The sequence below is a fragment of the Phaethon lepturus genome, unplaced genomic scaffold (genome assembly GCF_000687285.1).
Source record: "Phaethon lepturus isolate BGI_N335 unplaced genomic scaffold, ASM68728v1 scaffold20232, whole genome shotgun sequence".
Taxonomy (NCBI): Eukaryota; Metazoa; Chordata; class Aves; order Phaethontiformes; family Phaethontidae; genus Phaethon; species Phaethon lepturus.
The window spans coordinates 33,889-44,943 of record NW_010521490.1 but is presented as its reverse complement, the minus strand read 5'-3'; the positions used below and the strand labels follow the sequence as shown (position 1 = coordinate 44,943).

Genomic DNA, 11,055 nt, shown 5'->3' with positions numbered 1-11,055 from the left:
GGGTAAAATCCTCTCCTCTGAAAGTAGCCTTGACATCTAGCTGAGATCTCTCCCCCTGCCACAGCGAGCTACAAAACAAGCCCATTATTGCAGGTCTTGCTTCCACAGTCCTGGGTCGTTCTTTGTGTTTACCAGCTGGGAAGCAGTTTGCTTGCGGCATGTACCAATGTATGTGTCCAGCCGTTTTCCTCATCCTTTACTGTTCTTGTCACAGTCACAGTGGCATAAATTAAAGTGCCTGTTCCTTCTTCTACTTCTCCCTTGAGGGGAGAAATGTATTCCTGAAGTCTATGGTTTCACAACAGATTGGCTTCTTTTTTTCCTTTGGAGGGGCTGGAGGGGAGGTTGGGTGCAGCTTCATCATGTGGAACATCTACTTTTTCTCCCCGTTACCATGGCAACTGAGTCTGGTCTGGCTTCTCAAAAAGGTGCTTGATGGTACCCAGCACCAAGGCCCTCAAGCAAAAGGATGGGAAAGGGGGAGGGGGAAAGGAGCAGCGTCCTTATTTTAATGCGTCATGGCCACTGTTTTCAGCTGGTGAATTTTCAAAATATAAGCCATAAAGAAGCAATAGGTCATCTGCATCTGTCAGACTTAACCACTGTTCTCCAACAATTTGGTTTTGACGATTGCAAATATTACAGTACAGGATGATGACTATGTATTCAGAAACTGTAATATGGATACTTGTTAAGGTAAGTGGCTGACTCTAACTTAAACTTGTCCTTTTTGTAATACGGGTCCCATGCAGTAATAAGCAACATGAATTTCAGCATCACCTCCAGGTCTTTATCCTATTTCTGTCATGGTCTCAAAATCATGCTGCACTGGCATGAGCCAGAAAAAAAAATTGCTTACAGCTGCAAGAACTTGCAGGAAAATGAGCTCTTTCAAAATAATGAGCTATTAACCCATGTCACTGCTGCAGAGGCATTGCAGTGGTGTCAGCCACTGGTGTGTCAATAAATAACAAGGCAAATTAGAAGTGGATGTAAATTTGTCTCTGTAGATAATTCTTCTTTGATATAAACTGGAACAAGTCTGAGTAACTGGATGAAAACACATTTGTGCTCAATTTGGCTTGACAGAAAGGAAAGCAGAGGTCCTTAATTTAGGTTCTCTCCCTAGTTAGCACCATTCACATGCCGATTATTTGGGTCACAATTTAGCTTGTTCAATTGTTTTCCAAAGATATTTCTGGAGCAAGTAAATACCTTTCTCTAGTCAGAAGAGGAGGGAAGAAAGGTAGACTTACGGATCAAAGGCCGCTAGCAAGAAGTTGAGCAATAAGCTGATGGATTGCTCCACATTGATCTGGTGGGTTGTCGGCATCCTTTTGTTGAGCTGGTAGAAGATAGTTGAAATCACAGCTTCCAGGCGAGCCACGTTCAGTTCGATGTTGGGATCCAGGTTGTTCAATGCGTTTTCCCGCAAGGCTTCTATCACGTTCCAGATGTCCACCAGGTGCACTAGGGTATGGGACAGAAAGTGTCAGTGGGGACACGCGCTCCTGAAAGCAACTGAGAAAAGAAGTCACCTCATCCCACAGGGTGGGGAATAACATCATCAAGCAGGACACACTTCATGAATAGTTAGATGAACGAATGTGTTTTCCATCACTGAGAATTGAACGTGGCAGAGGAAAGAGCAAATAAAATTCAAACCTGTTAATAAGCAAACAATATATTGATGTTATTAGTTGTAATGAGTACAACTTCAGCTCAGGAAATCATTCCTCACTGTATAAAGTATTCAAGTAAAAATCTGTATTTTACAGAAATCACTGGAAGGTAAACATATGCTAATTGTTTTTCTGAACCATGCCTCTATGAATCCCCATTCAGAAATTACTCTTAGATATTAATTTGCATAGCAGATGGGCTTTTCAGAAGATCCTACAAATACTAAGTGCTTAACATGCACTGACATTTTGAAAATCCTATTCAGCAATTTGTATGAAAAGCAAAATATTTTACAGAAACAGAACTGTAATTGAGTGAGGGTAGACAAGCTACATTTAAACAAAGAACACGTAATGAAGTGATCCCAAAGTCGTATTTTATGTCTTCTAAATATATTTGCCAAACGATTCGTTAAATCTCTCTTTGATAAAGTCACAGTCTAAGTTGAATTTCATGAGGGCTGTTTTTGCCTACAAGGACAGCTTAAAGGACAATCTCTGCTCACCCTTCATATTGTTCCCAAACAGAAATCTTGTTTGCTTAGCACTGTTATTGTGGCCATACGATCGGCCTGTCGCAGACTGGCATTTCCAGAAGTGGTGGACCATGCCAAAAATAAAAACCCTACACTCATTCAAAATTTGGATTAGTTCAAACCTGAATGCAAAGAATCATCTCTTTTTTTTTCTCTTATTACCTACTGTCCTACTAAACTGTCAAAACCAAACAAATCATGAGGTTCACGGTACAAATTCTCTTTTTTTTACCAGAGAAACTACTGTATAGTTCTTATTACTTAGCATGGTGATCTATTTTATGACATATCAAGAGTCATCTGTATGTGGAAAGAGATGCGTTTTTTTTGTGAATGGGGAAACTTAATTCTAATCCTCATCATTATATTTTTACTTGCTTGGTTTGCAGGTGCTGTCTCAGACTGCAATGTGACATGATGGTCTGATGGCAGGGAAATGTAAGCTGATACTAGATAGATAAATGAAACCAGATATACTGTTCTTTTACTTAGTCTAGAATTTTTCCCTATGATTGGGTTTCTATTCTTCTACCTCAGGAAAAAAAAAATCTCTAACACCCTGCTACTGCATGTGTAAGCCCAAGGAGGAAGATGATACACGATACAGGTGAGCAGCAACAGTAGCAGCAACTACTTCAGGCACTGGACAAGGCACTTTTATACTTCTTCTTGCTGTTCCCTAGCAAATAATTGGGAAAAAATGAAAGATGCAGTTCCATCATGACATCTAAATATTTATTTGGCCATTATATTGAAGGGAAACTTCTATAGGTGACCTTGTATGCTGGCTGGTTGTCTTCAGAGCGTTGCCCTGAATTAAGCCAGGTGGGTGGAGCACACAACCTCTCTGAACTCTTCCTTTTTGTCTTCTAGCTGGGGGAAGAGCATCTTCCCCATAAAAAATCTGGCATAGGTCTCAGATCCTTTTAATGTATCCATTCCCATTTCCATTCAACCAGTTTTCGCTGTCAAGTTGCTACAGAGGTAATCTGGGTAAATGGGAGATGAACCATCTCCAGGAAGAGAGCCTCCATGTAATAACTGACCCTTTCTGGGCAGCTTCTCCACATGGCTCAGAAGCCAGACTAGGCAGAGACAGAAGAAGTCACCAGAAAGCTAGCCATCTTCTGGTCCAGGACTGAAGGATTAATGAGCATTTCCCACTCTGGGTTACCACTGTAAGGCAGCCAAGGAAGAAACACAGCAATATGCCAGAAGATGCAGTATCGTGCTGGACCATGTGCACATATCTTGTGACCGTATTTAAGAGGGGAAGGGCAGGCAGAAAGCAGAAGGTTAAGCGTGATATTTCCCTCAAGGTCTAGCTGCTGCTGGCCATGAAGACTGTCTCTGGTAATTCAGACCAAGTAGATGAAGGAGAAGGTGCTTCCACCATCAGTTTCACCAGGCTGGCTTCTGGGTGTGTGCAGACGGTCAAACCTGAGTAATAGCTACACTAACAAGATAACAGCATGAGAAATTACCAGGCATAACAAATAGCCAAAAGGGAGTCGTGCATATGCAGATGGCTAACTTTGACTTGAGGCTGTGCTAACAAGATAGCAACCCAAGAAACAGCACAAACAGGGGTACTACCTTTAAGAGCGCTGCTGACCTAGGCAGAAATTACTAGGGCAACCCTATCATAAATACTGAATAAAGATGCAAAATCAGCAACATTGAAGCTGGTGGGAAAAGAATAAACAGAGACAGCCTGTTTATCTGGGAGTGCATAAGCATGGTAGAGGAAGAAGCATGGGGGTGGAAAAGGGGAATATAAAAGGTAACAAATCATCTCATCAGAGCTGCCTGGGGGTGCCTCTCAAGCAGCCCTGCACCCGATCAGCACAGAGGAATGAACACAGCAATAAGCCTGTTGTTTCGACCATACGTGTACCTAGTTTACTTCTGCAGTCACTGTGATGGTTTCCCTAGCATTGATAAAGGGACACCCGCGGAGGATGAACCAGACATCTTGACATCACTCCTAACAGTGAGAATTTCACACAGCGATTTAATTTTAATTGCTATAGCCTTGCAGTGGGAAACTCCTGAATAAGACAGCACAGGGGAAAACAGCTGGCACAAGGAATGAGGCTGAAATGGGGCTGTATATTATTACATTTTACTATTTTTATTATTATTTTATATTATTATTATGAAATATTAGTCTCAAAGAACTGTTGTGCTTTTGTACTACAAATAATTTTACTTGGGCTTTATTTTTCCGCAGAAACACTTTGGTTCCACTTGAAGTCTAACAAACAACAGTCGTACTGCACCATTTGATTTTGCATTTTATTAAGGAATTTCAAATGTCTCTACAGAGGCTGGAAAGTAGTACTTCCAGGAGGATGAAATGGAAGCTGGACAACAGCCAGACTTTTTAATAAGATCTGCTAATTTTGAAAATACCTGTTGAAATGTCTAGCCCAAAATCACAAGGAGAGTTTGTTAGTACAGAGGACCAAAGTCTCTGGTCTTTACTCAAGTCAGTTGTTACGGACAGAAATTCACCCATCTAAATTTAAATGTCAAAAATTAGGTGTCTACTGTCAGCTGGTGATCAAGGCTCCCTCTAATGTCAGTGAAAAAAAAAAAAGGTATCTTAAAGCATGTGTCTGGAGAGAGGTGGGATGAACAGTGCTTTGAAGGTGTCACTATTTCTTCATAGACTACAAAGCCTAAAGTGACAAGTTTACATGAGACATGTAACCTCAGAATAGGTAAAGTTAACTGAGATGAATCCCACACCTTGCTCTTTAAACATTAAGAGAAGATGTCTTTTTTCTTCTAACTACTACATGGCCTACAATAATTCAGGTTTTATATAAAATATGAATAATAAACACTTTAATTTGTATGAACAGCTACCAATCCTGTCATAGTCATGGCCTCTTACAGTGCATCGCTTAACCTTGTGCAGATTACACCTGGGTGTAGTGCCCTACTCATCCTATTTTTTTCAAGTTTACTCACATAGTAAGCAGACTTTTCCATAACATATCATGTTGCCAGGTCAACCTATCAACACTGGGAAAAGGCAGAGAAAAACACAGGCCTCTTCAAGCTCTACTCTTTTCATTTGTACTAAGAGAAATTTATGCCTACAGCTATTATGAATACCTGTAGCCTCTTCAATGTAGTAACAGAATGTCAACCTTGCAAACTCTGCATAAGCTTACATTCCTCTCATTTTAATTTTTATCCTCTCTGCTACCTATTTTCTACTATGTCTGCTATGCCTATTTATTTATTTATCCATCCATGAGATTGTCTTAATCTCACTGAAGAAGGCATATTTCTGTACTTTGTTTGCACAACATGTAGTACAATAAAACCCGAATCCGATTTCTATGTACTACGCAGATGTTAACAAGAGTTTGCAGTGTAACGAACAGCTTACAGATGCAGGAGAGCTTTCTCTCTCCTAAAATCTGCCTTAAATTCCCTCAACAAAGTCATACTCTATGAATTTGTTTTTAATCTCTCGTTGTTGTTCCTGCTTTTGTTGATAGGATAGGATAGGATAGGATAGGATAGGATAGGATAGGATAGGATAGGATAGGATAGGATAGGATAGGATAGGATAGGATAGGATAGTTTGGGTTGGAAGGGATCTTTAAAGGTCATCTAGTCCAACACCCCTGCAATGAGCAGGGACATCTTCAACTAGATGGGGTTGCTCAGAGCCCCGTCCAACCTGATCTTGAATGTTTCCAGGGATGGGGCATCCACCACCTCTCTGGGCAACCTCTGCCAGGGTTTCAACACCCTCATTGTCAAAAATTTCTTCCTTATGTCTAGTCTAAATCCACCCTCTTTCAGTTTAAAACCATTATCCCTTGTCTTATTGCAACAGGCCCTGCTAAAAAGTCTGTCCCCATCTTTCTGATAAGCCCCCTTTAAGTACTGGAAGGCTGCAATAAGGTCTCCCTGGAGATTTCTCTTCTCCAGGCTGAACCACCCCAACTGTCTCAGCCTTTCTTCATAGGGGAGGTGTTGTTGCCTTAACCACATTTCCTTCTGAAAAAGCAATTACCCCTCAGCATGAGAAAGATGCCCTTTCTGAACTGGATCTGTAAAGCTATAGAAATGTTCAGTTGTTTCTTCAGTGCCAGCAGATGATCACTAGGCAGCAGGAGTAAAAGCCACTTGTACCTAGCACCTGTGTGGTACAAGGCAATCCAAAATGGCGCAGCCCAGCCATTCTTTACGGACCCTCTAGAAAAGCCTCGCACTCTGTAAACAGCATAGCTGTTCAGGTGTAGAAGATCTCCCTCATTTGCCTGAAGTCTGAAAAACTTGTAGATGATTTCTAATGGCTAATTGCTAAACTATACATTTCCCCTTAGATTTCCTGTTAAGTGACTTCTAAAGTCACAGCTAAGCTAAACATCTGCATTATTATTAGATCTTTTATGGCAAACACTGTCTGCTAATTTAACTTTTATGAGATTAAGTAATATTAAGTCATGAAGGGTTTCATATTTGAGCACGTTCCATAACAGAATAGTGATTCCTGAATGCAAATACAGTTCAGTATCTGGACAGAAGTGGGATGAAGCAGACGAGCAGCATTACAGAAGGCTGCCATTCACTCCACAGCAATCATTACTATCTTTGAGAAGACACTGGCTGAACTGCAGAGAAATAAGATTAATGCATGATAATATACTCCAGATTACAAATGTTATTTCCTGCGGTGAACCCCTTCACCTGCTAAAACAACATTTGGAGAGTGCCTCTTGCTAGGGCGTTGTAACTGCACTGGTCAGTCTCTGCAGGGTGTGAGGCTGAATGGAAGACGGCTGGCTCAGTTTGAAACGAGTTCTATATTTTCCTCAAACTAAAAAGTTTTCGGACACCCTTTGTGTTACATTCTGCCCTTCTGCTTTTGCCTGTGTTCAGAACATCTCTTCTTATTGCCTTTTACTACTTTATTTTGATAAAAAAGAGTAATTAGTAGTTACTGTGCAGAATTCCACCACTCTACAACTCTGTCAACAGGTTAACTTTGGATACCTTGGAGAAATGGAGAGATTTAGGACAAAATTATGTTGTTTACTATAAACATGTATGTCAATTTTAATGATTTGAATCCTTCCTCTTTTCTTTAAGCATTCTTTAGTCTTTTCATTAGCAGGAAATCAATGTATTTTTAATTTATTGCAACTAGTAACTTTAATTTACCTGCAACTAGTTATTTTCTGTTTGGTACATAAAGGTATCTTAATGGCCAAAATGTGAGAGAAGGGATGGACTTGACTAATTTTTTTTCAACTCAAAGCAAAGAAATTGAAATTTATTCATGCAGTGAAAAATGAAGTCTTCTTTAAATCATGCAGTTTATTTAGAATTATGGAAAGGCTGTGAGATATAGATAATCTTGGATATATCACTAATCTCAAAGGAGGCAGACTACTTCAAACATCAGTTGTCAGGAAATGATGTTGCCCTAATCAAGCATAAAAAAGGAAACTGTAGTGAAAGTTTATATTCTAAGTAGTAAAAAAAAAAAAAATGAAAAACAGTCTGTGTGCTTAAGCTTTCTTACCATTAAACAGATCTGCTTATGCAAAACCCCTCATCTGTTCTACTGCATTTTTTGTATTCTACCTGAACCACGAACTCTACAATGTTATCTTTCCATTTATTACTAAATGAACATGGGAGAGGAGATTACATTTAATCCAACAAGGGAAGCAACTAAATTAGGGCTTTAATAATCAATCCAAATTTACTTAACATACAGTAGGTCTAACTCTAAACCTAGGTTAAAAATGCCCAGTTAGGACAGAATTCCTCCTTGATAGATTTTCCTTTGTTGGTGAACACAGGAAAAACTTTAAAAGAAGTATTAAATTATTTCCAAAATTTTAGTACACACTTCATTACGATTTTAGTCCAGCAAAGCTCTTACAGACATGCTTGAGGTTAAACATACTAGTACTGTCATTTGAAATCAATGGCACTTGAATGTATATCAGGTATTTCAGGTGCATTTCATTAAAAGGGAAAGATTTATGCTTCCTTGTCTAACAATCCTAAAAATAGTATAAAATATGTTAGGTGCTTTTTTTTTTTTTTTTTTATTAGAATCTATGAACCCATCACAAATCAGGGTATTGGAGCCATTTGTCATCGTCATTGCTGTGAAGCTCTGGGAAGTCACTCACTCTTTCTGTTTGGCTCCGGGAGGGTAACGGAGGACTGAGCGAGGAGTGTTTTCCCACTACACCACAACTGTGTGTGGCCAAGCAGCCCCTCAAATCAGTCAGCTGTAGCATGATCACCAAAAGCTTTATCTGCACATCCCACCACTATGCAGATAACGTGCCAGCTATGATGGCTTGCAATCTTTTATGCTCTCTGGTGCCAAATTACATGAAAAAGAAAAGGTACCAGGGTGTTGCTTCTGCTCAGGGTTAGAATGAGGTACTCAGCAATTTGGCTGGGTACCTCTGTTGACAGCTGTCACCCTACACAGCCTGGCACACCCAGGCTACTCATTGCCCAGATATCTGAACCTCCGCTCAGTCTGTATCTGGAAATCACAGAATCACAGGTGCCCTGTACATTCCTATTCCTGCTCCCATGTCTCTCAGGCTCCTCAACTACCTCACCTGCCTACCTCTGCTGCCTCACATAGTTCATACAGCCCAGGGTTTTTCAGCATAGCTGGGCACCTGCGAGGCAGCCGATCCAATAAGCTTGGTGTGTGTCGGGCCACTTCTGAGTGCTCTGCAGGCCATCAGCAGCTCTTGGGCTGGTCACCATTGTTTTCCAAAACCAAGACTGGTGGACTTCTGGCTTGTCAGCACATATTTGAACATGTTAATGTCAAAATGTATTTCATTGCATCTTCTTGCTACTTCACTTGATTTCTAGGTTTTGTAGATGCAGTGGTTGGTGAGTAAATACTAAAAGCTTAAAGAAGAAAATAACAAATTATCCAGAATATTTACTGCCATGTTACTCTGATCCCGAAATGCTTTTAGAGATGTGTGTATTAGACCTCTACAATAGTATGAAAAGTTGTAAGAGGATGATATATTGATAACCAAGAGTAACTACAGACAAATTTTACTTCTTGTCACAAAAATCAAAGTCTTGTTGAAGACTGCTCATCTGGAATTGAATTTGTCAAGGCTTATGGGTAAGCTCTGTCTTCAGGGTGAAGGCCCCTGAAACAAGTGGGACAGTCCGGAGCAAAGAAGACAACCTCGGTGGGGGAGGACCCAGTTAGGGGATGTTTAAACAGACTGGCGTAATCAAGTCCAAGGGACCTGATGGGGAATGCACCCATGAGTGTTGAGGAAGCTGGATGATGTCAATACGAGGCCACTCATCTGTCTTTGAAAGCTTGTGGCAATCAGGGGAGGTTCCCGAGGGCTGTGAAAAAGCCACTGTCGCTCCTATTTCCAAGAAGAGCAAGAAGAAGGATCCAGTGAACTAAAACCTCACCTCAGTCCCTGGAAAGGGGAAGAAGTGAATCCTCCTGGAATTTCCAAGCATATTAAGGACAAGAAGGTGATTGGGAGCAGTTAGCATGGATTTATCACAGGAAATTCATGCTTGATCAACCTCTTTGCCTTCCACAATGAGATGACTAGCTCACAGGACAAAAAAGACTGGCGGATGTTCTTTATTCTGACTTTAGCAAGGCTTTCAGCAGCGTGTCCCATAATATCCTCATTGGCAAACTGGTAAGTATGAGCTGGATAAGTGGGCACTGAGGTGGACTGAAAACTGGCTGAACAGATTAGCTGAAAATATTGTGATCAGTGGCACCAAGTCTAGCTGGAGGCCAGTCACTAGGGGTGTACCACCAGACTTGATACTGGGGCCAATACTGTTTAACACATCCATTAATGGCTTGGATGATGGGACAGACTGCAACCTCAGCAAGTTTTCAGCTGATACAAAATGGGGAAGAGTGGCTGATACACCACAGTCTGTGCTGCCATTCAGAGGGACCTCAACAAGCTGTAGAAATACGCTGACAGAAACCTCATGAAGTGCAACAAATGGAAATGTAAAGTCCTGAACGTGAAAAGGATTAACCCCATGCACCAGTATAGGCTGGGTGCCGACCAGCAATACGCCTTTTCAGTAAAAAAGGCCAACATCCTCCTGGGCTGCATGGGGTAGTGTGTTGCCGGCAGGTGGCAGGAGGTCATCCTTGCCCTCTACTCAGCACTGGTGACACGTCTGGAGTGCTGGGTCCAAAGTCCAGCAAGGGGCCATGAAGATGATGAAGGGACTGGAGCAACTGTCACATGGGGAGAGGCTGAGAGAGCTGGGATTGTTCAGCCTACCGAAGGGAAGGCTCAGGGGGACTTTTTAAAGTGTGTATAAATGTCTGATGTAAGGCAGTAAAGAAGATGGAGCCAGACTCTTCTCAGGGAAAGGACAGTGAAAGCACAGAAGGAAATGGGCACAAAATAAAATACAGGAAAGCATCTAAATATAAGAAGAAAATTTTCCCTGTGAGGGTTGTCACTGTAACAGGTTGCCCGGAGACTCTGTGGAGTCTCCACCCCTGAAGATACTCAAACCTGAACTGGACACAGCCCTGAGCAATCTGCTCTAGCTGATCCTGCTCTCTCCAGAGGTCCCTGCCAACCTCAGCAATTCTGTCACGTCCTTGTCTAGTCATGAATTTACACTGCAAAAACATATAATAACTCTTACTGGAGAGGAATCAGTGTTGCCCCACCGATTTTTCTGTAAAGCCATTCTCGAGTAAGCTGTGCTCCAAGTCCCTTTTCTGGCTCATGCAATAAACAAAAAACCACAAAGCCTGCCCTGAAGCCCCTTGAATGCTTGGGAAA

General features: G+C 41.3%; 1 protein-coding gene across 1 annotated transcript in view; it reads right to left on the bottom strand.

Annotated features, from left to right (window-relative positions):
- The window catches only part of LOC104616512 (dystrobrevin alpha-like), a gene marked incomplete at its 3' end in the record, with an annotated part of 47,237 nt that overhangs the window by 16,957 nt on the left and 19,225 nt on the right, over nucleotides 1–11,055 (bottom strand). The window contains exon 4 of the mRNA XM_010281550.1: nucleotides 1,257–1,470. Within this exon, the coding sequence (XP_010279852.1) occupies nucleotides 1,257–1,470 (214 nt within the window). The remainder of the gene's footprint in view (nucleotides 1–1,256; nucleotides 1,471–11,055) is intronic.